Below are 26,984 nucleotides of genomic sequence, written 5' to 3'. Positions count from 1 at the left end.
GTCAGGGAGGCTGGTACAGGAATTGAACCCGCGCTGCTGCCTTCTTCTGCATTACAAGCCAGCTATTTAGCCCACTGTGCTGAACCAGCCTCTACATAGATGAACCATTTCCCCTGTTGGGAGGACTCCAGAAAAAGAGGGACATAATCATAATATTAGAGCTCAGCTACTCCAGAAGTAAAATCTGGAACCACTATTTCACATAATTTTGATGGAAATCCAGCTCTCCCCAAAAGGAATTGATCGATTGAAATTTTTCAAGACTTGAAATTCTATTTTTTTTATCAGCAAAGGTATCAAGGGTTATGGATAAAAGGCAAATAGATAGAGTTGAAGTTCTGATCAACCATGATCTGATTGGGGCAGTCTCGAGGGCTGAATGGCACAAACCTATTCTCACAAGTCCCGAAAGATGTGCTTGTTAGGTGAATTGGACATTCTGAATTCTCCCTCAGTGTACCCAAACAGGCGTCAATTTCACTGTTAATGTAAGCCTACTTGTGACACTAATAAAGATTATTATCTACTAATTGCAATGCACAGTTCTTATCACAAGATGGCACTAATGTTTTACAGTGTCAATAATGTGACCGTATTTATATTTTATATGTAACAAAGCATTTGGTAGATTTGTTAATTTACCTGGTGCAGTCAATCTCTCCCATTTGGATTTCATGCAATTTAGTAATTAAATCTATTTTCATTACTGATGGCAAGTTCTACTTTGTATCTATCAGGTGCTACGAAAAGGATCTGGGACACTTTGTGAGGCACTCCTGATGGTACAGGCTTTTCACGCCAACATAATCTTCCCGAACAAGCAAGAACAAGTCTTTAATAAGCTAACAAGTGATGGTCACGTGCTTGATTCGGAAACTTATGTAGGAGGACATGTGGAGGCTTTGGAATCGGGAGTTTTTCGCAGTGACATACCATGCCGATTTAAAATGGTGTGTATCAAGAACGCATTTCTGCCATCACATTTAAATGCGCAACAGAAATTATAATGTCTACCTGAAATCCATGTGAAACAACACTTGAAGCATAGCAGTTAAAATCAGTACATATATTGTTGATGCTCGACTGCAGCTTAATACAAGTTTTTCTATCAATGCTGTTTGGATTTGATTTATTGTCACATGTACCGAAGTACAGTGGATTCATGGCCCCATTTATGATTGCTTCAGTTCGAATTCTGCCCCATTGTTCTGAAGTTTTCACCTAGAAGGAAAACTATTCCCTGTTTATCCTGCCATTCTTTTCATTGTTTGTAAATGCCTTGACTATCCTATTTCCAGGGACAGATAATCTAAGTTATCCATTGTAGTGCTGAAAGCGACTTGGAATCAGTGTTTATAGAACAAACCTGTGAATCAGTCCATCATGTCTGTGCCATTTTCTGTCATCTTAACTCACTCACTCTTAATATTTTCCTTTTTGCATAACTATCTAAAATCCCTTTTAAAGAACTTATGAACTGTTTCAGCCTCCATTTGCAACAAGTTATTTCACATTCCAGTCACCTTGTGTGGAAAATTATTTCTCTAAACTTCCCCTTTAAATTCTTGTGATTTTTTTTTTTCCCTTACACATATCATTGCAGCCTCATTTGACTGTATAAGCAATTTTCACTGTGAAAATTCTTAATAATCTTGAAAACTTCTGTTGGGATAATTCCTTGACAGGAGGAATGCCTCTGATGAGCAAGGCCAGTCTTGCATAATTTTTCTTCCTGAGAATGGAGCCACCTGGCTCTGTTTACTTCATTAGAAGAAAATTTGAACATTGGGTTGTGGCTGCATGTCAAATGCGTGACCTGCTTCAGTTAAATAATGAACTGGATACCTTAATACGCCATTTTCAGTATCCGTATATTTGCATTCCTTGAACGACAATAAAATTAGAGAAGAGTGAGACCCAATTATCGAGAGGGGTCAGAAGGATTTGCATGAGAACAAGGGAAAATCTGTGGGAGAATCCATGTCCTTTCCTCCCTTGCTGCCTCCCCTGACAATCTTGCTTCGATATTAGCACAGTGGCTAGCACAGTTGCTTCACAGCTCCAGGGTCCCAGGTTTGATTCCCGGCTTGGTCACTGTCTGTGCGGAGTCTGCACGTTCTCCCCGTGTCTTTCCTCTGGGTACTCCGGTTTCCTCCCACAGTACAAAGATGTGCAGGTTGGGTGGATTGGCCATGCTAAATTGCCCCGTAATGTCCAAAAGGTTAGGTGGGGTTATGGGGATAGGCATGGGCTTAAGTGGGGCGCTCATTCCAAGGGCTGGTGCAGATTCGATGGGCCGAATGGCCTCCTGCACTGTAAATTCTATGAAGAAGCTCTATTGCTTCAAAGTTTCACTGTTTCCGTCTTAGTCAGGAATAAGAAATTATATGTCTTTTCTTTATAATGTGTTTTCAGTCAATTTTTAAATTTTATACGTAAATAAAGAATAAAGCAGTGCAAGTGAGGAATTTCGTCCAGAGATTTAATGGGAATTGTCATCCTGTGTTGGTATTTTGTTTGTCAGATATAGATTGCTGATTTCATTGTAATTTCTCATTGTCTTTTTTAGAACCCAGCAGCATTTGATTTCTTGCTGCAACGAGTGGAACACACCATGCGACATGCCATTGAGGAGGAGGAGAAAGTTCCCATGGAGCAGGTTACCAATTTCCAAGAGGTGTGACTGCTTCAGTTCGAATTCTGCCCCATTGTTCTGAAGTTTTCACCTAGAAGGAAAACTATTCCCTGTTTATCCTGCCATTCTTTTCATTTTTGTAAATGCCTTGACTATCCTATTTCCAGGGACAGATAATCTAAGTTATCCAGCTCCTCTGTACAACTCTGCCCCTTCACCCCTGCTATTACCCTGGTAAATTATTCATGGATATTTCCACAACCTTCAGTTTAGCTGATGCTTAAAATTGTGCATAGTATTGCAAATATTTCAAAGAATTTGCATCTTTTGAATAACAATCTTAATATATTTTAACAATGTTTAGTAGTAAATGCTGTTCAGACCATTTTTAGTATAACTTGTTATGATTTTTTAGTTGCAATCTTTGTTTTGTGACTCTCTTGTATCCCACATTGCTGTGAAAAGTAATTGAATATGCAATTGTTGACGGTGTTGGTTGATGATTCTTTTATGTTCAACGTACATAAAAGTCAATGCTGCTAAAGGAGGAAAGAAGTCAATCTATATGATTAGATACCTTGGGTTGGGACTGATTTGAGTAGCTGGTGCTCAAAAATAATTAAGTTCTGAGGAATTACAGACTGGTTTATTTTCTTCACTGTAGGTCTGTGATGAGATTAAAAAGAAACTGAACTGTTTGAAGGAAGTTCCAAACAGGATTGAATGTCCGCTCATTTACCATTTGGATGTTGGGGCAATGTACCCGAACATCATTCTGACCAACCGTTTACAGGTACTGTTAGATTATTAATGCAATGTTAGTTTGTGGTTTCTGTGAGGGAGTATCTTTCTCTGAACTAAATCATCTGTGCATGATATCCAAATTTGGCTCCTCATCTGGTTACCATTAGTTGTTGCCGAACCAGTAGTTCAACTATGTTACTGATGATTCTAAAAATGCTGACTAAGTCAGAATGGTGCACAATTGGGGTTTCCAGTGCTAGAAATATTGTTTGAATGTTGGACTGCGGGAGGCTCCTAAACAGTTTATTTAAAATTAAGAGTTGATCATGTTTCAAGTGCCCAGTCTTACCTCAACTGGAAGAATCAGAACTCTGCTGAAGCTTTGGTTTGGCCAGCAATCAATGTCACAATAAAATTTGTTCAGTCCTTCACTCGCAGACTTAATTGATATTTCTGTATGGATCCCATTCCAGTTTGTTCTATGTAGAGTGTACAGCACCAAAACAGACCATTCAGCCAACTGGTCTATATTGACATTTAATAATTATTGTCACAGGTAGGCTTCAATGAAGTTACTGTGAAAAACCCCTAGTCGCCACATTCTGGCGCCTGTTCGGGGAGGCTGGTACGGGAATTGAACCATGCTGCTGTCTTGTTCTGCATTACAAGCCAGCTATTTAGCCCAGTGTGCTAAACCAGCCACTTATGCTCCACATAAATCAGCTTTCCCTTCTTCTCCTTTCTCTTTCATGTGCTTATCTAGATCCCCTCAAATGCAGCTATGCCCTTTGCCTTAACTGCTCTCTGTGGTAGCATGTTCAACCTTCTTGGTGTACTTTAAGTGAAAAGATGCTCCTGAGCTCCCTGTTGGATTTATTACGGTAGCACAGTGGTCAGCTCTGTTGCCTCATAGCGCCAGGGACGCGGGTTCAATTCCCGGCTTGGGTCACTGTCTGTGCGGAGTCTGCAAGTTCTCCCCGTGTTTGCGTGGGTTTCCTCCGGGTGCTCCGGTTTCCTCCCACAAGTCCCGAAAGATGTGCTTTTTAGGTGAATTGGACATCCTGAATTCTCCCTCTGTGTCCCCGAACAGGCGCCATAGTGTGGCGAGTAGGGGATTTTTACAGTAACTTCATTGCAGTGTAATGTAAGCTTACTTGTGACAATAATAAAGATTATTATTAATAATAAAGGTTATTATAGAAGGAAAATGGTAGGTTGGCCTTCATAGCAAGAGTATTCATGTACAGGAACAGGGATGTCTTGCTGCAATTATACAGGCCCTTGGTGAGATCGCACCTGGAATATTATAGTAAGAAGTCTTACAACACCAGGTTAAAGTCCAACAGGTTTGTTTCGAATCACTAGCTTTCGGAGCACTGCTCCTTCCTCGGGTGACACGTTTAACGTGACACGCTCCGAAAACTAGTGATTCAAAACAAACCTGTTGGACTTTTAACCTGGTGTAAGACTTCTTACTGTGCCCAGCTAAGGTCCAACGCCGGCATCCCCCATCATGGAATATTATATGCAGTTTTGGTCTTATTTATTGAAGGATGTTCTTGCTATAGAGGGAGTGCAGTGATGGTGGGGCTGACCTATGAGGAGAGATTGAGTCAGTTAGGATTAGATTCGGTGGAGTTTAGAGTGGGGGGGGGGGGGGAGAAATCTCATAGAAATCTATTAAATTCTAGCAGGACTAGACACGGTAGATGCAGGAAGGATGTACCGGATAACGGGAGAGTCCAGAACCAGTGATCACAGTCGAAGGCTATGGACTGAGTTGAGGAGAAATTTCTTCACCTGGAGAGTGGTGAGCCTGTGGAATTTGCTATCAAAACAGTGCATGTTATCAAGAAGGGAGTTAGATATAGCACTTAGGTCGAAGGGGATTCAAGGATATGGGGGAACACCGGGAACATGCTACTGAGTTGGATGATCAGCCATGATCATAATGAATTGTGGAGCAGGCTCGAAGTGCCGAGCGGCCTATTCCTATTTTCTATGTTTCCAAATGCTGGCCCAGCCAGTGAAGCCCACATCCCATGAATGAATATTTTACAAATCCAAGCCTCTATTATTTGGTTTTCTATTCGTGTTTGCAGACCTAGACAGATTTCTTTTTCATAGAATTTACAGTGCAGAAGAGGCCATTCGGCCTATCAAGTCTGCACTGGCCCGTGGAAAGAGCACCCTACCTACGGCCATACCACCACCCTATCCCCGTTACCCCACCTAACCTTTTTTGGACACTAAGGGCAATTTAGCATAGTCAATCCACCTAACCTGCACATCTTTGGACTGTGGGAGGATATTTTGTTTATTAAACAGTCAATAGTAACAAAGATTTGAAAATCAACAACCCAACATTCCACAATTACACTAACCATTAAACAACATGTAAACATCAGCGTTCTATATTGGTACCAGTACAAAGCTGTATCTGCTCATTTTCACACAAAAAAACAAATACACGATATCGCCTCTCGCATGTTCCTCAACAGGGGAAGACTGAGAATGGGTTATTATGTTCAGATCTTTGTCATAGAAATGTTCTGTCCATCAATGCGTTACTTGTTCCATGTATCCGTGCCATTCTCCACCCAGAAACCGCAGCTGTGCAGACCCTCCCACATGGCCCAATCACACCGGAACAAAATTCTGGCATTCACATTCCATTGGCGCACAAGGTGCAGTTGAACATCCTTGACTTCCACCGTGTTTAACCCGTGGTGATGTGGGAGGGAACCTACGCAAACACGGGGAGAATGTGCAGACTCTGCAGAGACAGTGACCCAAGCCGGGAATCTAACCTGGGACTCTGGAGCTGTGAATCAACTGTGCAAACCACTATGCTACCGTGCTGCCCCAAATTTTTGTCTATTGCTTATCTTATTGTTGAGTAGTCAAAGCTAGCTAAAGGTTCACTCTGTGTAAATTGTCTCACCATTTAGTATTTCTTCTTCCTGCAGCCTTCTGCTATAGTGGATGAAGCCATCTGTGCAGCCTGTGATTTCAACAAACCAGGTGCACACTGTCAGCGCAAGATGACCTGGACATGGCGAGGAGAGTTTAGTGAGTATGGATATTCGTATGAAGCTGTGTCTGGCATGGAAAAAATAAATAAAATAAATAATCTTTATTGTCACAAGTAGGCTTACATTAACACTGCAATGAAGTTACTGTGAAAAGCCCCCAGTCGCCACATTCCGGCGCCTGTTCGGGTACACACAGGCAGAATTCAGAATTCGCAGCTGGTAAGGGAATTGAACGCACGCTGCTCCTGCATCGTAGTCCGATTCGCACATACCTTCAGTAACCTTTTTTTAAAAATATATTTTTATTAAGAATTTTTCAATAACAATATTTTCCACCTTACAAACAACCCCCCCCCCCCCCCCCCCCCGGAACACAGAAAAGAAAAAGAACTCGCGTGGCAAGACGTGAACATGGCAAGTCAATAAAATACAGAACTTTGTACATTGGATTCTTCCCATACATGTCAGTTTCCGGATCATTCATGTGCTTTCTTGCTCACATGCCCCCCACAGGAACCCCCCCCTCCTCACGAACGATGCCCCCCCCCCCCCCCCCCCCCCGCCCCGCCCCGGGTTGCTGTTGCTGCTGTCCGACCTTCATCTAACGCGCCGCGAGATGATCTAGGAACGGTTGCCACCGCCTGTAGAACCCCTGCGCAGACCAGGCAAACTTTATCCTTTCCAACTTAATAAACCCTGCCATATCATTTATCTAGGCCTCCACGCTGGGGGGCTTCGCCTCCTTCCACATTAGCAAGGTCCTTCGCCGAGCTACTAGGAACGCAAAGGTCAGAATACCGGCCTCTTTCGCCTCCTGCACTCCCGGCTCGTCCACTACTCCAAATATTGCTAGCCCCCAGCTTGGCTTGACCTGGACTTTCACCACCTTAGATATTGTTCCCGCCACTCCCCTCCAGAACCCCTCCAGTGCCGGGCATGACCAAAACATATGGACATGGTTCGCCGGACTTCCTGAGCACCTCCCACATCTGTCCTCCACCCCAAAGAACCTACTCAGCCTCGCCCCCGTCATATGCGCTCGATGAACCACCTTAAATTGTATCAGGTAAGCCTGGCACACGAGGAAGAGGCATTAACCCTACTTGGGGCATCAGCCCATAGCCCCTCCTCAATCTCCTCCCCCAACTCCTCCTCCCATTTACCCTTCAGCTCCTCTACCAAAGCCTCACCCTCTTCTTTCATCTCCTGGTACTTGCCCTCCCCGACGCATACGCCTGAGATCACCCTATCTTGAATCCCCTGTGCCGGGAGTAGCGGAGATTCCCTCACCTGCCGCCTCACAAACGCCCCTACTTGCATGTACCTGAAAGCGTTTCCCGGGGGTAGCCCAAAATTCTCCTCCAGCGCCCCTAAGCTCGCAAACGTCCCATCAATGAACAGGTCCCCCATTCTTCTAATCCCTACCTGATGCCAGCTCTGAAATCCCCTGTCCATCCTTCCTGGGACCAACCGATGGTTGTCTCTGATCGGGGACCACACCGAGGCTCCCGTCGCACCCCTGTGCCATCTCCACTGCCCCCAGATATTTAGCGTTGCCGCCACCACCGGGCTCGTGGTGTACCTTGTCGGCGAGAGCGGCAGCGGTGCCGTCACCAGCGCCCCCAGGCTCGTTCCTTTGCAGGACGCCATCTCCAACCTCTTCCACGCCGCCCCCTCTCCCTCCATCACCCACTTACGGATCATTGCCTCGTTGGCTGCCCAATAATAACCACTCAGATTCGGCAATGCCAACCCTCCTCTATCTCTGCTACGCTCCAAGAACCCCCTCCTTACCCGCGGGGTCTTGCTCGCCCACACAAATCCCGTAATGCTCCTGCTTACCCTCTTAAAAAAGGCCTTAGTAATCACAATTGGGAGGCATTGGAATACAAAAAGAAATCTCGGGAGGACCACCATTTTAACTGACTGTACCCTACCCGCCAGCGAGAGTGGCAACATGTCCCACCTTTTAAAATCCTCCTCCATCTGTTTCACCAATCGCGTCAAATTGAGTTTATGCAGTGCCCCCCAACTCCTAGCTACCTGAATCCCCAAATATCGAAAGCTCCTTTCCACCCTCCTCAACGGTAGGTCCTCTATCCCTCTTTCCTGGTCCCCCGGATGGATCACAAAGAGCTCACTCTTTCCCACATTGAGCTTATAGCCCGAAAAGTCTCCAAACTCCCGTAGGATCTGCATTACCCCAACCATCCCCTCCACTGGATCCATCTCATACAGCAACAGGTCGTCTGCATACAGCGACACTCGATGTTCCTCTCCCCCTCGAACCACCCCCTTCCATTTCCCCGACTCCCGTAACGCCATGGCCAAAGGTTCAATTGCTAATGCGAACAGCAGAGGGGACACTGGGCACCCCTGCCTCGTCCCTCGATACAGCCGGAAATACTCCGACCTCCTCCGGTTCGTGACCACACTCGCCACCGGGGCTTTATACAGGTGCTTAACCCAACTAATAAACCCTCCCCCGAACCCAAACCTCCTCAACACTTCCCAGAGATACTCCCACTCTACCCGATCAAAGGCTTTCTCCGCGTCCATGACTGTCACTATCTCCGCTTCTCCCTCCACCGATGGCATCATTATCACATTTAAGAGCCTTCGCACATTAGTGTTTAACTGCCTACCCTTTACGAATCCCGTCTGGTCCTCGTGAATCACCCCCGGAACACGGTCCTCAATCCTCATGGCCAACATTTTTGCCAGGAACTCAGCATCTACGTTAAGGAGCGAGATCGGTCTATATGACCCACATTGCAGTGGGTCCTTATCCCACTTTAAGATCAAAGAGATCGTCGCCTCCGACATTGTCGGGGGCAGGGTCCCCCCCCTCCCTTGATTCATTGAAGGTCCTTACCATCAACAGGGTTAACAGGTCTACATACTTCCTGTAGAACTCCACCAGGAACCCATCCGGCCCCGGGGCCTTCCCTGCCTGCATGCTCCCCAGTCCCTTAACCAGCTCCTCCACCCCAATTGGCGCCCCCCAGACTAGCCACGTCCTGCACCTCCACCCTTGGGAACCTCAACTGATCCAAGAATCGCCGCATCCCCTCTTTTCCCCCTGGGGGCTGGGACCTATACAGCTCCTCGTAAAAGGCCTTAAAAGCCTCATTCACTTTCCCAGCACTCCGCACCGTAGTTCCCCTGCCATCTTTGACTCCACCTATTTCCCTTGCTGCCATCCTCTTACGGAGCTGGTGTGCCAGCATCCGGCTCACCTTCTCCCTATATTCATATATCGCCCCCTGTGCCTTCCTCCACTGTGCCTCTGCCTTCCCTGTGGGCAACAGGTCGAACTCCGTCTGGAGACTTCGTCTCTCCCTGAGTAGTCCCTCATACGGAGCCTCTGCATAGCTCCTGTCCACCCTTAAAATCTCCCCCACTAACCTCTCCCTTTCCCTGCCCTCGCTCTTCACCCTGTGAGCCCTGATGGAGATTAACTCTCCCCTGACCACCACCTTCAGCGCCTCCCATACTACTCCCACCTGCACCTCCCCGTTGTCGTTAGCCTCCAGATATCTTTCAATACCCTCCCGCAGACTTCCTCGTCTGCCAGCAGTCCCACATCCAACCTCCACAACGGGTGTCCGTCCCTCTCAACCCCAGCTCCAGCTCCATGCGGGGCATGGTCTGAAATGGCTATGGCCGAATACTCCGTTCCCTCCACTTTCGGGATCAGTGCCCTGCCCAGAAGAAAAAAATCTATCTGGGAGTAGGCCTTATGTACGTGGGAGAAAAAAGAAAATTCTTTGGCCAAAGGTCTGGCAAATCTCCACGGATCTACTCCCCCCATCTCATCCATAATCCCCCTAAGCACCTTGGCCGCAGCCGGCCTCCTCCCCGTCCTAGATCTGAAACGATCTAATGCTGGGTCCAGCACCGTGTTAAAATCCCCACCCATTATCAAGCTCCCTACCTCCAGGTCTGGAATACGCCCCAACATCCGTTTCATGAATCCAGCATCGTCCCAGTTTGGGGCATGTACATTCACCAGTACCACCTCCGTCTCCTGCAACCTACCACTCACCATCATGCATCGGTCTCCCTTGTCCGCTACTATGTTCTTGGGCTCAAATGACACCCGCTTTCCCACCAGTATTGCCACCCCTCCATTCTTCGCATCCAGCCCTGAATGGAACACCTGTCCCACCCATCCCTTCCTTAACCTGACCTGATCTGCCACCTTCAGATGTGTCTCCTGAAGCATGGCCACGTCTGCCTTCAGTCCCTTTAGGTGCGAGGACACTCGGGCCCTCTTAACCGGCCCATTTAGGCCTCTCACATTCCACGTGATCAGCCGGATTGGGGGGTTACCCCCCCCCCCCCCCCCCCCCCCCCCCCCCCCCCCGACTAGCCATCTCCTATCTTAGGCCAGTCCCGTGCTCGCGCCGCCCACTCCCTCCAGTCCCCCAGGTGGGGAACCCCCGCCCCGAGCACCTCTTCCATTTTCAGTTCCACCTCGGACACTGCAGCAGCAACCCTAGAATCCCCCCCTCTTTCCCCCCCCCGCTAGATCCACATCTAGCACTTTTGCTCCCCTCATATTACTTCCGTGAGTCTGCTGACCCCGGCTTCCCCCGCCTTCCCGTTGATCTCCCCCGTGTGGGAGTTCTCCTCCTCCTTCCCTTCCTCCATTTCCCCCCCCCTTTTGGCGCGGGAAAAAAGCCCGTGCTTTCCTGAACAAGCCCCGCCCCCTGTGGCGCAGCTCCTGTTGCGGCCATCATCCCAGTTCCCTCATCCCCGAGTCTCACCTCCCTCCAGGACCGACGCCCACATTCCCCATCATCATCATTTTGTCTACAGACCGGAATAAAGGAAATTTTAGGAATAACTCTACCCACATCCCCATCCATCATCCCACCCACAAAATATTTACCCATATTTACAACCCCATATACAACCACATCCCCTCAGTTCGAGTCCAGTTTTTCCGTCTGTATAAAGGTCCAAGCCTCTTCTGGTGTTTCAAAATAATGGTGTCTGTCCTGATAAGTGACCCACAGTCGCGCAGGCTGCAGCATGCCGAACCTGACTCTTTTTCTATGCAGCACCGCCTTGGCCCGGTTGAAGCCAGCTCTCATCTTTGCCACCTCCGCGCTCCAATCCTGGTATACTCGGATCACCGCGTTCTCCCATCTGCTGCTCCGCACCTTCTTGGCCCATCTCAGCACACTTTCTTTATCCACGAAGCGATGGAATCTTGCCACTATCGCCCTTGGCGGCTCATCTGCCTTGGGTCTCCTCGCCAGGACCCGGTGAGCCCCTTCCAGCTCCAGGGGGGTGGAGCATCATACTCCCGTACGCCCCAGCATCAGCTCCCTCCACTCCTTTGGGAAGACCCAGAATCCGTAGGTTCTTCCTCCTCGACCTGTTCTCCAGGACCTCCATTCTCTCGGCCCACCTCCTGTGCACCGCCTCGTGCGCCTCCATTTTTACCGCCAGGCCCTGGATATCGTCCTCGTTGGTGTTCACCTTATCGTTCACCTCACGAACCTCCACCGTCTGGGTCTCCTTCAGCCCCTCGATCGCCAACAGCATCAGCGCCAGCACCTCCTCGCATCTCATGAAGAACTCCTGCTGGTCTGGCCCCCACGCTGCTTGCACTCTCCCCTCTGCCATCTTGCCTTCTTCTCCCCGTTTTGTTCTCTGCTCCATGGCTTCTTTCCTCGTTGCTCCACCGCTGCTCCCTGCCAAATATTGTGGGGGAGGGACCTCACTGCTCCTTCCCACACGGGATCAGTCAAAAAAAAACTCCATTGGGGCTCCTCTGGTGAGCCTGAAAGTCCGTTTTCGCGGGAGCTGCAGAAACGCGCGGCTTAGCTCCGCATCGCCGCAACCGGACCTTCAGTAACCTATAATAATTTGGATTAATTTTACACTTCTGTTCCTTTATGCCGAACTTCCTGTTTTGCTGATGCAAGATTTTGTTAGCGCAGTAACTGAAATCAGAGCAATTTGGCAATATCCTGAAGGCAGTTGAGCACTTTTGTTAAAATACGTGAGAGAGGAAAACTTTGCGGTAATAGGATTGCTTCTTGCTGCTTAATTATGAAGTTTTCATGACTTAACAAGAAATTTACAAAAGAAATAAGAGGAGCATTTTCACCTTTTTATTTGTTTCAATATTTCGTTATTGAATTTTGAAAATTCAATTTTACAGAAGGCACATCCTGCGTGCTTACAGAATTGTAAATATTGGAGGCGTCCGAGTCGTTGCTAAATCTTGGTTCAATAATCAGCTCTCGCTTGTGCTGGTCAGATAATCCGACATTACAGTCAAATGTGTCATTCTTTGTGGCTGTAAGCAAGCCTCCAATATATGGTGCTGTTGAATCCAATATATGGACTGTGCACTATAATTTTCCTTGAATATGGTTGTAATACCAAATCAGAATTTATTTCTACCAGAAATATAATTTTGGCTCCACATCAACCTCTGCTATTCCAAGCAGTATTTTCCTTTGCATAGAGGGTGTGAACAAAAGATATTGGGCAGGATTCTCCGTTGGCCGACGCCAAAATGGGGAAAGGCAATTGGGTGGAGAATCTGTTATGCCAAAATCGTGACAGGCACCCTTTTGACGCCAAATCACAATTGCTCCAACACCTCGACAGTGGCGTCAATGCGTTCTGGAACACGCGTACAGTAGACACCGTTTGCATATCATTAGTGGGCCCGACCCGGTATCCTCCGGGGCGCCTGCGATTTTCCGCCTCCGATGGGCCGAGTTCCCAACGGCGTGATTCACTTGTGCTTTTAAAAATCGCGAAACCGACATGGCGGGCTGCTGAGGGAGAGGGGGGGGGGCGGCAAGTGTCCAATATCGCCATAGTGCCCTGACAGTTGTACTGCTGGCCGGGGAGCTTCGGCCGGGTGTGGCCAGGCTGTGGGCTTAGAATGGACAGGCATGGAACACCATAGCCGCAGCCATGCAGCTGCGCATATTGCTAACAGCCCACTTTGAACTTCGTGCCATGGATCGTATAGGTGTTCTCCACCCCCACTCCCCCCGGCCCCAGCTGACCCATCAGCTATATGGGCATGCTCCAGCACAACAAGTGCCATCTTGTTGGCTGGGATAAGTGTGTGGGGAGATTGTAATATGTATGTGCAGCTTGTCAGCCTCCCGAGTGTCAATCACTGACCCGGCGAATCCTGCACTGATTTTCATTGGAATCGATTGTGTTCTATGCGGCACCAGTACTAGCCCCTTAATAGGAACGGAATCTGTCCAGGTGTGGCGTCAGTTTTCTGTCGTGAAAGTCTTCTATTTCTGCGTTGGCGTCAACATTTAGTCTCCGAAACGGAGAATCCCACGCATGAATTTTTCCACTTTCATTTCTCCTTTCCCCACCCTATTCTGTATAAATCTTAACATTTGGAGCCACTTGCTGGCGATCGGACGCCCTTTCCACTGCTTTGCGTCTGATACATTTCTGGGATTTATTGTTTTTTTTCCAACCGAAAGATTTTGAAAACTATGGAGCAGGATTCTCCTGCTTAAGTGTTGACTCAGAATTCGTGGGGTTCCACGACAGCAAACTGGCGGCGCACCTGGACCAATTCCCCTACTGCACCGGCGCCACGTGGAACACAATCAATTCCAATGAGAAACAGTACGGGATTTGCCTGTTTTGCGATTGACGCTCGGGAGGCTGACGAGCTGCAGCCGCATATACACACTTCATTCCCTTCCCAGCCAACAAGATGGCAGCAAGACGTGCGGCCCCACGCTTCACGGATGCTGAGCTGGAGACCCTCCTGGACGGGGTGAAGGAGAGGTGGATGACTCTGTACGCCGGCCTGGAAGGAGGCTGCCAGGTGCCTGGGCGCAGGTGGCAGAGACAGTCAGCGCCGTGGGTAACACTGTCGGGACCGGACAGCAGTGCTGCAAAAAACTGCACAACCTCCTCAGGGCTCCCAGGGTGAGTAGGCAGCACTGTGCCCCTGGCACCAAACCCCCTGCCACACACCCATAACCCAACAGCACCCACGACCCGGAGGGCAGCCGAACCCCCACCCTGCACACATGCCGGCATCCATACTGGCCACTTTTGCCCCTGGGCTGTATGCGTCAGACTGTCTAACACTGTTGTTTCTGTCGTCTCTTTCCCCCCCCCCCCCCCCCCCCCCCCCCCACACACACACCCCCACGCACCCTCCCCCAACACCACACTCTCCTCCCGCACAAAGCCCACTCCTCCCCGCCTTGCCCTAATCATGCGTCTTGTCTTGAGTCTTACGGGACCTGCTGGAGATGGGGCGGGCCCATTTGGTGTCCTCCAGCCAATGCCACAGCCGGAGCCCCCCTGCCGTAAGCCGAGCACCGATGCTGGAAGCAGCTTGGACGCCAACCCTCCACCCGAGACGCAGGGCACCCCGGAGCTCGAGTCCGAGGATGACATGGATTTCCATTCACAGCTGTCTCCAACTCTCCGCCATCCCAGAGACACTCCCCTTGGTTTGGCATTTTAGTGAAGAGGCTCTAGGGACACTATCTGGTGCGCACCACACAGCTGATCCGGTACAGCAGGTGCAGGTAGGAATGCCTGAGGGGGCGGACGATCGGAGGGTGGGCAGACCCCTGGGATTAGCTGCTGTACAGACGGTTTTTGTGCTTCTGGAACAGACCGCACCGTAGATTGCGGAAATGCAGTCACAGAGCCAGGGACTACATGAGGGGTTGTCGATGGCCATTCAGTTTTTTCCAATTTAGGATGGTCAATCCAACTACTCTGCACATCTTTGGGTTGTGGGGACGAAACCCATGCAAATACGGGGAAAATGTGCAAATTCCGCACGGACAGTGACTCAGAGCCGGGATTGGACCTGGGACCGTGGCGCCGTGAGGCAGCAATGCTAACCATATACCACCGTGCTGCCCTACAGGCAGCCATGTGCCAGACCACCTGGAAATTGCAGCGGCGTTCCTGAGCAAGGCCCAATCACAGCAGGCCATGGCTGGGAATGTTGGCGGCATTGCCAGGGCGCTGGCCAACGTAGTGCAGACACAGGGAGGTGGCCCAGTCCCAGAGCGAGAAGGCGCACTCACTGGCTGATGTGACACTAACCCAGAAAGTGGTGGCACAGTCAATGGGAGATGAGATGGCCATTCCCTGTGCTCCATGGCTGAGAGCATGCAGACCCTGGTTGAGACCAGAGCGGTCCTCCAAGACTGGCAGCGGCAGATGTCAGGGGAGCCTTGGGGAATAGCTCAACTCGCACATCTGTCTCATGGAGTGCCCCGGGTGCCATTGGGCACCCCGGGAGTGCAGGCGGTGATGGGGCCCGTGGTGTATCTGGTGGGCAGCGTGCAGAACAGGGTGGCACAACGCCACATGGGATGCCTAAGCAGCAGCCGGGCCTATCCAGGCCCAGGTGCCCCAGAAGATGACCAGAAGGGCGGAAATCGCAGCAAGCCGCCTCCACTCCTGCTGTACCATCTGGGGAACTACCAAGACGTAGTGGGTGGCCTTGGTATCGTTGTATAGCGGGCCTAGGCATCGGTCTGGGGCTTCCGGGTAGGCGTCAGCAGCCACAACTGCAGTGGATAATCCCTGTCGCCCAGGAGTCAAACCCCCAGTTCGGGGGGAGGGAGGGCGTCTCGAACATGTCAGGAATCGTCGAGTGCATGAGGATGAAGGCGTTGTATACACTGCCCGGGCATTGGGTGCAGATGCGTGTGATGCGCAGCTGATGGTCATATATCAGCTGCATGTTCATCGAGTGGAACCCCTTTCCGTAGAGCGGCCTGTCATCTGCAAGTGCTCGTAGCGGGACATGCATCCCGTTGATCACCCCCTGGACCAGTGCATCCCTTCAATGGCAGCGAACCCTGTTGCTCGGGCATCCTGGTGGGCTCAGTCCACATTGACGTAGATGTATTGAGCCGCCTGGGCACATTGGGCATGCGTGACGGCATGCATGCACATGTGCATAGAGGTCTGTGAAATCCCGGGCAGGTACCCACTCGGCACATTGAAGGCCCCCGGAGCATAGAAGTTCAGAGCGACCATCACCTTCACGGCCACTGGGAGCGGATATCCTCCCCCATACCCCCGCGGTACCAGGTGTGCCACGATCCAGCAGATATGTTGTACTGTCTCCCTGCTCACCCGGAGTCTTCGGCATCCCCGGTCCGGCAGGTCCTCGAATGACGGGGGCTGCCAGTACACACGAAGCCTCATGCTGCATCTCCTCCTCGGCCTGTTTGGTGGCTGGTTCCCCATTTTGGGCGGCTGCCTCCTGTTCCTCTGTGGCACGCTCCGCTGCTACATGCTTCTCTACTGCAACTTCCTCCTCCTCGAGCAGCACTACCACGTACTGCCGCAGGGCAAACCCCCCTCCCCATCCCAGCCAGTGTTTGGTCCGGCTGGCCACAGTCGTGCCTCTGTCTTACCTCCTCTCTCCCTCAGCAGCCACGGCGCTGTGCCGTCGGGAACTCGGCCCTTCGGATACGGAGAATCGCGGAGGATACCGGGTCAGGCCCGCTAATATGCAAACATTGTTTACTGTACGTGCATTCCGGACTGCATTGACGGCGCCGTTGAGGTGACGAGAATTGCGATTTGGCATCAAATCAGCACCCAGCGCGATTTTGGTGTCTGAACTAATTCTTCATCCATTTACATTTTGCTATTTCGGTGCCAGCAAACAGAGACTTTATTGTTTCTTCTTTGAAAAGAGGAATTTAAATGAAAATTATTAATAAGATCGAATCGAATCCCTGCAGTGCAGAAGGAGGCCATTTTGCCCTTAGAGTCTGCACCAACCCTTCGAAAGTCCACCCTACCTAGGTCCAATCCTCTGCCTTATTCCTGTAACCCCACCCTAAGGAGCAATTTAGCATGACCGATCCACTGAAGCTGCACATCTTTGCACTGTGGGAGGAAACCGGAGCACCCGGTGGAAACCCATGCAGACACTGGGAAGAATGTGCAAACTCCGCACACAGTTATCCGAGGTCGGAATTGAACCTGGGCCCCTGGCACTGTGAGGCAGCAATGCTAACCACTGTGCCACCGTGCCGCCCCACCCTAATATGAAATAAAACCCTAAATTAAACTATTCCCCAGCAACTTAATTAACCTGTTGGTTAGCTTATCTACCAATCAATGCACCCTTCACTCCCAGTTTGTGGAAAGCTTTTTGATCTGTCTGACTGAAGAAAGAACCAAATAGAGGCTTTTGGAACAGAAGAGCAAGCAGCCAGGCTTTGAAACATATAGCTGGTAAATGTTCAGGCAAGCTTAAGGTCAGAAATACTAGATGGGTAGTAGGAAGACATTATGATCATGTCAAAATAGGCAAACGACTGTTTTTTGTGAAGCGTGGTGCACTGTTTATTTTGTACCATGATGTGAAGATACGGTGTCCTGATAGAACACAGTGAATGCTTGGTACATTCATTTAGTGTGACACTATGTACAGCTTAATGATCAGCATTAAACCTTGTCACAGAAGTATTGGCTTGGTCAACATTCAAAGAAGCATTCACAGGATCATAGAACCCGGCATAGAACTTCAGCCCAAACTGGTCTACGCCAACCAAAAAGCCCATCTAAGCTAGCCCCATTTGTCTGAATTTGGCCCACATCCCTCTAAACCTTTCCTATCCATGTTTCTGTCAAAATGCCTTTTAAATGATGTCAATGTCCCTGCCTCAATCAATTCTTCCGGCAGCTCATTCCACATACGTACCATCCTCTGTGTTTTAAAAAAAAAAAAAAAAGTTGCTCCTATGGTTCCTATTAATTATTTCCCCCCCTTAACGTAAACCTGTGCCCTCTAGTTCTCGATTTCCCAACCCTTGGAAAAATACTGAGTGCATCCACCCTATCTATGCCTCTCATGATCTACTACACCTTTACAGGATCGGCCCATGGTCTCCTACGCTCCAAAGAAAAAAGTCCTAGGCTGTCCAATTTCTCCTTATAACTCAGTCCCTTGAATCCTGGCAACATCCTTTTAAATCTCTTCTGTACTCTGTCCAGTTTAATAGCGCCTTTCCTATAGCAAGGCAATCAAAAATGATACAATACTCCAGGTGTGGCGTCACCAGCTTCCTGTACAGCTGCAACATAACTTCCCAACTTCTATACTCAGTGCCCTGACTGTTAAAGACCAGCATGCCTAAGGTCCTGTCATTCACTGTGAAAGTCCTACCTTGATTTGACTTTCCAAAATGCAACACCTCACTCTAAGCTGTATCAAACTCCATTTTCCATTTCTCAGCCCGCTTCCCCAGCTGATTAAAATCCTGCTGCAATTTTTGATGACCTTCCTCACTGTCATCTGCAAGCTTACTGATCATACCTTGTATTTTCTCATCCAAATCATTGATATAGATAACAAACAGCAATGGGCCCAGCACTGACCCCTGAGGCACACCAGTAGTCATAGGCGTCCAGTCCAACAAGCATCCTTCCACCATTACCCTATGCTTCCAACCATCATACCAATTGAATATCCAATTTGCCAGCTCTCCCTGGATTCCATGTGATCTAACCTTATCAGAAGTCTACCATGTGGAACTTTATCAGAGGCCTTACTGAGGCCCATTCAGACTACGTCTACCGCCCTGCCCTCATCAACCTTCCTGGTCACTTCTTCAAAGAACTCCAACAAATTTGTATGGTATGATCTTCCATGCACAAAGATGTGCTGACTACTCCTAATCAAACCCTGTCTTTCCAAATGCCTGTATATCTTATCCCTCAGAATCTTCTCTCTTAACTTACCCACCACAGATGTTGGCTTACCAGTCTATAATTCCCAGGTTTTCCTTTGCAGCCCTTCTTAAAATAAGGGCACAACATTTGCTATCCTCCAGTCTTCTGGTACCTCACCCATGGCTAACGATGATGCAAATATCTCAGCCAGGACTCCCGCAATTTCTTCTCTAGCCTCAACACGGTGTTCTTGGATATACCTGGTCAGCCAGGAGATTTACCCACCTTCATACATTTAATACGTCCATCGCCTCCTCTACTGTAATGCGAACTGTCCTCAATATATCGCCACTAACCTTCCCAGGTTCCCAAGTCTTCATGTCTTTCTCCACGATGAGAGGAAATATATTCATTGAGAACCTCGCCCACCTCCTGCAATTCCACACGTGTCCACTTTGGTCATTGAGGGGCCCTATTCTCTCTCGAGTTATTATTTTTCCTTTAATATACGTAAAGAATCCCTTTGGATTCACCGTAATTCTCTAAGCCAAAGCTACCTCATGCCCCCTTTTTGCCCTCCTCATTTCCTTCTGGAGTGTACTCCTGTATCCTGTGTTCACCTCCAGGAAATCCCTTGATTCCAGCTGCTTATACCTGAGTCATGCCTCCTCCTTCTTCCCGGCCATAATCTCTATGTTTTGTCATCCAGAGTTCCCTACTCCTGCCAGCCTTGCCCTTCACCCTAACAGGAACATGTAGACCCTGAACTCTAGCTATTTCACTTTTAAAAGTCTTCCACTTGCCAGAGGTCCCTTTGCTCTCAAACAAGCTACTCCAATCAACCTTTGCAAGCTCCTGTCTAATTCCATCAAAATTCGCCTTGCCCCAATTTAGAACTTGCACGTGTGAACCAGTTTTGTCCCTTTCCATAACTATTTTAAAATTAATAAAACTATCGTCACCAAAGTGGTCCCCCACCGTTACCTCAGTCACGTGCCCTACCCTATTTCCCAAGACTCACCTGATGAAGGACAGCTATGCTCCAAATAAACCTGTTTACTTTAACCTGGTGTTGTAAGAATTCTTACTGTGCCCACTGCTGGCATCTCTGCACTATTTCCCAAGAGTAGGTCAAGTTTTGCCATTACCCGAGTAGGACTCTCCACATACTGCCTGAGGAAACTTTCCTGAACACACTTAACAAATTGCACTCCATCTAAACACTTAAAACAATGGCAGTCCCAGTCTATGTTGGGAAAATTATAATCCCCTACTATGACAACCCTATTACTCCTGCATGTCTCCCCAGTCTCCCAGCATATTTGTTCTTCTAATTCCCATTGACTATTTGGGGACCTATAGTACAACCCCAATATGGTTACCATCCCCATCTTATTTCTTAGTTCCACCTGCAAAGCCTCGCTGGATGATCCCTTGGTTATTTCATCTCTGACGACTGCCGTGATACCCCCCTTAATCAAAAATGCAACTCCCACTCCTCTCTTTCCGCCACCTCTGTCCCGCCTAAAGTACTTGTACCCTGGAACATTAAGCTGCCAGTCCTGTCCCTCCCTTAGCCATGTTTCAGTTATGGCTATAATATCCCAGCCCCATGTACCTATCCATGCCCTGATTTCATCAGCCTTACCTGTCAGCCCTCTTGCATTGAAATAGATGCAATTGAATCCAACAGGTTTCCCCCACTGCCTGCTGGGCTCCTGTCTATCATGTCCATTCAGCTTGCCATTGCTGAGTACTGGATCTCCTTTCAGCACCTCATTTCGTTCCCTGCTGCTGAGGATCCCACCCCACTGCCAATCTAGTTTAAACCCTCCCTTGTAGCACTAGCAAATCTGCTCCCCACGATATTGATCCCCCTCCATTTCAGATGCAACAGGTCACCTCTGCCCCATGAAACATCTCAATGATCTAAGAATCTGAATCCCTGCCCCAAGCGCCAATTCTTTAGCCACGCATTCATCTGCCATATTCTCCTGTTCTTGCCCTCCGTAGTACGTGCACTGGAGATTACCACCATCAAGGTCCTGTTTCTTAACCTTTTTCCTCACTCTCTATAATCACTCCTCAGGACCTCATCGCTATTTCTATTTCTGTCATTTGTGCCAACGTGCACAACGACTTCTGGCTGCTCACCCTCCTTGAGAATGTTCTGCAGCCGCTCCGAGATATCCTTTACCCTGGCACCTGGGAGGCAACACACCTTGACCTTGGTACCCAGGAAGCAACACACCATCCTGGATTCCCGTTTGCGGCCACAGAATCTCCTGTCTGTCCCCCTAACTACCGAGTCTCCTATCACTGCTGTCCTGTTTGCCTTTCCCCTTTCCCGCTGTGCCCGAGCCAGTCATAGCGCCACAGATCTGGCTACCGCTGCTTTCACCTGAACGGTCATTCCCCCCTGCTCCCATCTCCCCCCTCCCCCCAACAGTATCCTAAATTATATACTTGTTTAAGAGGGGAATGGCCATCTCTGTCTGCTCCTTTACCGTTCCTGGTGGTCACCCAGCTACTCTCTGACTGCACTTTAGGTGTGAGCGCCTCACTAAAACTCTTAATAAAGTGCTCAGCATTCCAGATGATCCTGAGTGCATCCAGCTCCAGCTCCCTAACTCAGTCTCCCAGGAGCTGCAGCTGGGTGCACTCCCCACAGGTGCAGTCATCAGGAACAATGGAATTCTCCCTGAGCTCCCACATCCTGCATTTGGAGCAAATCACTGCCCTCATTGCTATCCCTACTGCACCAAGTGAAAATTTAAGTCTCTCCCTCTCCTTCCCTCTCTCTCTTCCGGAAGCACTGATGGCCTGATGCAAATCTTTCCCGCAACAGCCAATCAGTGTCTCCGCTCTGCTGGATGCTCATATGAAAGACCCAAGATTCGGTCTCCATCAGAAAGCATGCTGTTGTTACATCCCTGGATTATGCTTCAGAACCCTGGGGTCCCCAGTAGGTTCAGTGGTTTTAAATTTGAGAAGAGCTATCCTTCCAGCTTGTCCAATCAAGGACCGTTTTTCATTTTTTGGCTGCTGGGAGGTGTACTACTCAGCCTTTCTGCAGCAAATGCACTGAGAACACGACCTGGACAAGCTGGAAATAGCAACAAAATCGGATGAGAGCAGAGGTGACCAGATGGTGGCCACAGCCACAGGGCAAAGGAGAGGCCAAGGCTGGGGGAGCAGGGGTTCAGGAGTGTGTGGGCGCTTGTGCTTTTTCTGGGTGTGAGTCTGTATGTGTCTGATACGAGAATCCAGCTGTTCAGCAACACTCCTCATATTGAATTAATTTTTGCGCAAACATTTTAAAATAAGGGAAGACTTTTGTTGGCTCAGAACTTTTTAATTATAATAAATGTATACATAAAAGAAATAGCAAAGCCTTTTAGCTGTTTGTTTTTGAATGCTTGTATCGATTGCTCAACGACATTCATTTTTTTGTGGTTCATCTCTTCAACATAATCGGAATGTTTTTTTAGAGGTTCCGGCAGTACTCTGAGGAGGTCAACAGGGTTCCATGGCTGGGAAAGTTTGGGAAACCGTGGCCTAACTAGCTGACGGGCATTGTGAGACAAAACCCATGAAAGTAAGACACACATCGGTCCACTTGTGAGATGACAGACCCAGTTGAACATCAGAAGATTGCTACAGCAGACCTGAATTTTCAAAGGCTGTATTAATTTAAAAGGTTTCCTCTTTGACCAAAAGCCACTAAAAATAGGTGTTCCACAAACGTATACCTCATCCTCCATGATTTGTGTTGTCATTGATAAATTGCAGACCCTTCAATTGCTGTTCACTTCCACTGAGACTCACTATATTTTTACAATGAAAAATGAAGCCAGGACAGTGTCACAGAAACACATCCCGCACTCCCTAATTAGGGTCAGATCATATTTTTGCCTGAGTAAAATCTGAACCCAAATTTTCTGTGCCCTCTAATTTTGCCATAGTTTTACTGGCATGGTAGCCTTCTCCACCAGGGGCTTTTCACAGTAACTTCATTGCAGTGTTAATGTAAGCCTAATTATTATTATTAAATCTACCCCGTGGACTGCAAAAACTTTACAAACTATTTTTGTGCTTGAGGAATTTATTAGCAAGCAGCACACTTAAAACCAGTTAATGTCTCATTACAGCTAAGCACTTAGCAAGATGGACAGGAAATTGGCTTTTAATGCTTTAGAGAAAGTGTATATATACACATGGAAAACACTACTGTGTGATTTGAGTTCACAAGACTTTGACCTTTCCTTAGTACTGTTCCCCACCAAGCATGAATGTGCAGAATCATTGTGTGCTGCTTTAATCCAAGCTTTGCTTTCTTTCACTCCCGCCACTTTGATTGCATTTCCCTCCATGACATTGCACGTCTCAGTACTATTTCCTTTAACTGCTAAAAAATATTATGTGCACATTTATTATTCAGCTGCGGCTTGTCTCTGCCCTCTGTAAACTACAAGTCATTCCAAATGCTGTGCTTCTATGTGACTTCCGTTCACTGACCCCTTATCTCCAGCATTTTTTGCATTTGGGATCCTCCATCTCTCCTTCAAATTCCCCCATGGTTTTACTTCACTCTACTTCAGCAAACCTCTCTCTAGTTTATTGTTTCTGTACGCAACATGACTTATTCTTGCCCATTCAGTCGCATCATTGGCAGCAACTGCTTCAAACTGCTGCATTCCTCCCTCTGTGGCTTTCCATTTTTTTCCCTTAACCTTCCATTTTTATCTTCTCTTTTCATGCCTACACCTCCACGAATAGGTGCAGCTTCTGGATTTAAAGTTATTGTCCATTTATTCAGGGATGTGAAATCTCCATCATTAGGCAGAATTTTGGAAAACTGACCTGCCATTTTCATTTTGTTTCTGTCCTCCACCTGGTCCATCATTCAGCTCCTTGCTAGAATAATTCATGAAAGGTAGTCATGAAGGTTCCACCGTCTCAACCTTGCCCCTTCCCTGAGGTGTGGTGACCCCCTGGTTGAACCACCACCAGTTAGCTCTCCCTCTTCAAAGGGGAAAGCAGCCTATGGTCATCTGGGACTATGGCGACTTTACATACATTCTAGCAAGGTGTAAGAAGTGTGTCGCCACTCTAACTTCCTGTGATTAGGAGATGCAGAGGCTATGTCCCCAGTTGCCACACTCCCATGTGCAGTCTGCATGGCACTTTTGATTACGTATCTGATGCCAACAGACCCTATGTTGAAGTTGATGCCGCTGGACTGGGGTGACATCGAAGTTGGGTGGACTGCGAGTGAGTGAGGATGAAAGAATGTGGCTGGGATCTGGGGTTTCAGCCTTGGTAGCTGCTTTTCTCTCCTCCAGCGCTCCCATATCTGGGCAAGAAAAATCCAGGTATGGCGAGGGTGGAGAAGGAGGATATGAGTGAGAGGGCATGAGTGTATGGTGGAAAGGGAGATGTGTGTACTGTGGAGAGGAGTTTATTGCAGTGTTTTTGTTGTGATGGTTGGGGACGGGGCTTCACTGAGTCCACTTGTCACCAGGGAATATGGAGAGTTTGACTGAAACCTCATAGTATATTTAAAAAAAAAAACATTTTTACTAAGTAGTTTAAAAATACAGGACTGAATATTACCAGAATTTGGCAATATATCAGGCCCAGACTGTGTAACTTTCCAGTTGCAGTTTTCTTTCCAAATATTGAGCCACTTGGACCCCTCACAAAATGAGTGCGTGGGGTTGCACCATCACTCTGGCAGGGCGGGGCCTAATAGAGCTGGCAACTGGGCCCACCGAGATCAGCACTGCAGCCTAACTGCCCCCAGCCCACACTAATGGGAATATCGTCTCTACCATCCTGCCTTGTGCCCCCGGATGGATTCCCTTGACATTTGGCCAACCAGTTGTGAACCTCCTGACACAACATTATGTTGGCAAGGTATGAACATTTAGTGAGGGGGGGATCATGCGGCAACGGGCTCCTGGTAATAGTGAGGGGGGGGGGGGGGGGGGGGGGGGGGTGGCGCGCCATATTACATCAACATGTGGTTGGAAAGGCTAGATGCAGCTCTCCTTGCCGACAAGGAATTCTGTACTAAAATATCCCAACAATCGGTTATTATGTATCCTGCAATTGGATTGGGGAGATCTCACCCTCCATGTTCTGGGAGGCACTGACAGCGGTGATCAGGGGGGAGATTATAGCTTACAGGGCCTTTAGGGACAGGAAGGAAAGGGAAGCCAAGCCGCGACTGATCGTCTCCATGCTGGAGGTGGATCGTCTGTACTCCACAGCCCCAGCCGTGGAACTGTTGGTGGAAAGGGAAAAAGCTGCAGATGAAATTTGATCTGCTCTCCACATGGAAGGCTGTCCACCAGCTTCGTCAGGTAAGAGGGGCCTTTTATGAACATGGAGACAAAGTCAGCCGCATGCTGGCACACCAGCTAAGAAAACATGCTGCCGTGTGAGAGAGAGCTCAGATAAGGGACAGTAACGACAGGATGGTAGCGGACCCAAACGAGGTCAATAAGACCGTTACGACCCGCACCTGTGAGAGATGTTCAATGACTCACTGTCTAAGGGGGCACCTGCCTCCTACCCTGGTACATGCTGCAATCTCACTGATCCCCCAAAAGGACAAAGACCCAGCAGAGTGTGGATCATACATACCATCTCCTAAACACACGCAAAAATCCTAGCGAGACGTTGGGAGAGCTGCCTGCCGGATGTGATTGCGGAAGTTCAGACTGTATTTGTCAAAGGAAGGCAACTAACTGCAAACGTCAGACACCTGCTGAACAAAATAATGACTCCATCTGGTGAGATGACACCAGAGGTGATCGTCTCCCTGGACACTGAGAAAGCTTTTGATTAAGTAAAATGGAGGTACCTCATGGAGGTGCTTGAACAGTTTGGGATCGGTGAGGGATTAATCACGTGGTTTAAGCTCCTGTACAATGCTCCTTTGGCAAGCATACGGAGAAACCACCAGCTCTGAATACGTTGCTGTACGGGGAAACAGGACAGGGGTGCCCACTATCCCTACTCTTGTTCGCAAGAGCAATTGAACTGCTGTTATCCCCTTAGATCAGCGGATTGGTGGGCGGGAGTCCGGAGAGTGAGACTCTTGCGTTCTCTGCTCCTCTATGTGGATGACCTCCTTTACATGTCTAACCCCCTCGCCAGCATGGTAACCTAACCGGGCTTCTTTTGGCGCCGTCTCAGGTTACAACCTCAGCCTGGGTAAGAGCAGCATTTTCATGGTAAACCCCTGAGAGGGAGGAGAGGAGCTGGAGGAACTATCGTTTTAAAGTAACCCAGACCAAGGTACAGACAAACGAGAGGGGACCCCCCAAACATACCAGGATACAGAAGGGAGAAAATGAGAAAATGCTCCTACCACTAAGTGCCAGGGACCCTAGTGGAACCCAACAGACTGTTCTGAACATTGTTATACAAATATAAATACGATCCAGTGCTCGAACCCTGGTCGCGACTATGGTGACAAGAAGGGGTCAGAGGCTGGCCATTCAAACCTATGTCATTGTACGATACTTTGTGTGAAACCCAGTTTTTTTTTTTTTCTTTCTTGTTTATTCTGTAACTGTTACTTGAAATACCAATAAAAATATTTTCAAAAGAAAACTTTAGCTCCTGTTTGAAAAGTGGGGTCTTTATTGCTGTTCATGTTTTATCTGACATGCCGTGTTAGTGCAGGTTCGATAAAATTACTCCATCGGGGCTTTTCACAGGAACTTCATTGAAGCCTACTTGTGACAATAAGCGATTGCGATTATTATTATAATGTTATCATTTGTGATGTTGTAAAAAAAATTTAATTCACCCTGAATATGATTTTCCAAGAACACGAGATGGGAGCAGCAACAGTCGACCAT

General features: G+C 48.4%; 1 protein-coding gene across 1 annotated transcript in view; it reads left to right on the top strand.

The window, feature by feature from the left end:
* Positions 1-26,984, top strand: part of pole (polymerase (DNA directed), epsilon) — a 204,791-nt gene that overhangs the window by 47,309 nt on the left and 130,498 nt on the right. Inside the window, exons 15-18 of the mRNA XM_072487322.1 lie at positions 738-950; positions 2,570-2,677; positions 3,300-3,428; positions 6,349-6,451. Coding sequence (XP_072343423.1) covers positions 738-950; positions 2,570-2,677; positions 3,300-3,428; positions 6,349-6,451 — 553 coding nt within the window. The remainder of the gene's footprint in view (positions 1-737; positions 951-2,569; positions 2,678-3,299; positions 3,429-6,348; positions 6,452-26,984) is intronic.

The sequence above is a fragment of the Scyliorhinus torazame genome, chromosome 1 (genome assembly GCF_047496885.1).
Source record: "Scyliorhinus torazame isolate Kashiwa2021f chromosome 1, sScyTor2.1, whole genome shotgun sequence".
Lineage (NCBI taxonomy): Eukaryota > Metazoa > Chordata > Chondrichthyes > Carcharhiniformes > Scyliorhinidae > Scyliorhinus > Scyliorhinus torazame.
This window is presented reverse-complemented; position numbering and strand designations above follow the sequence as displayed.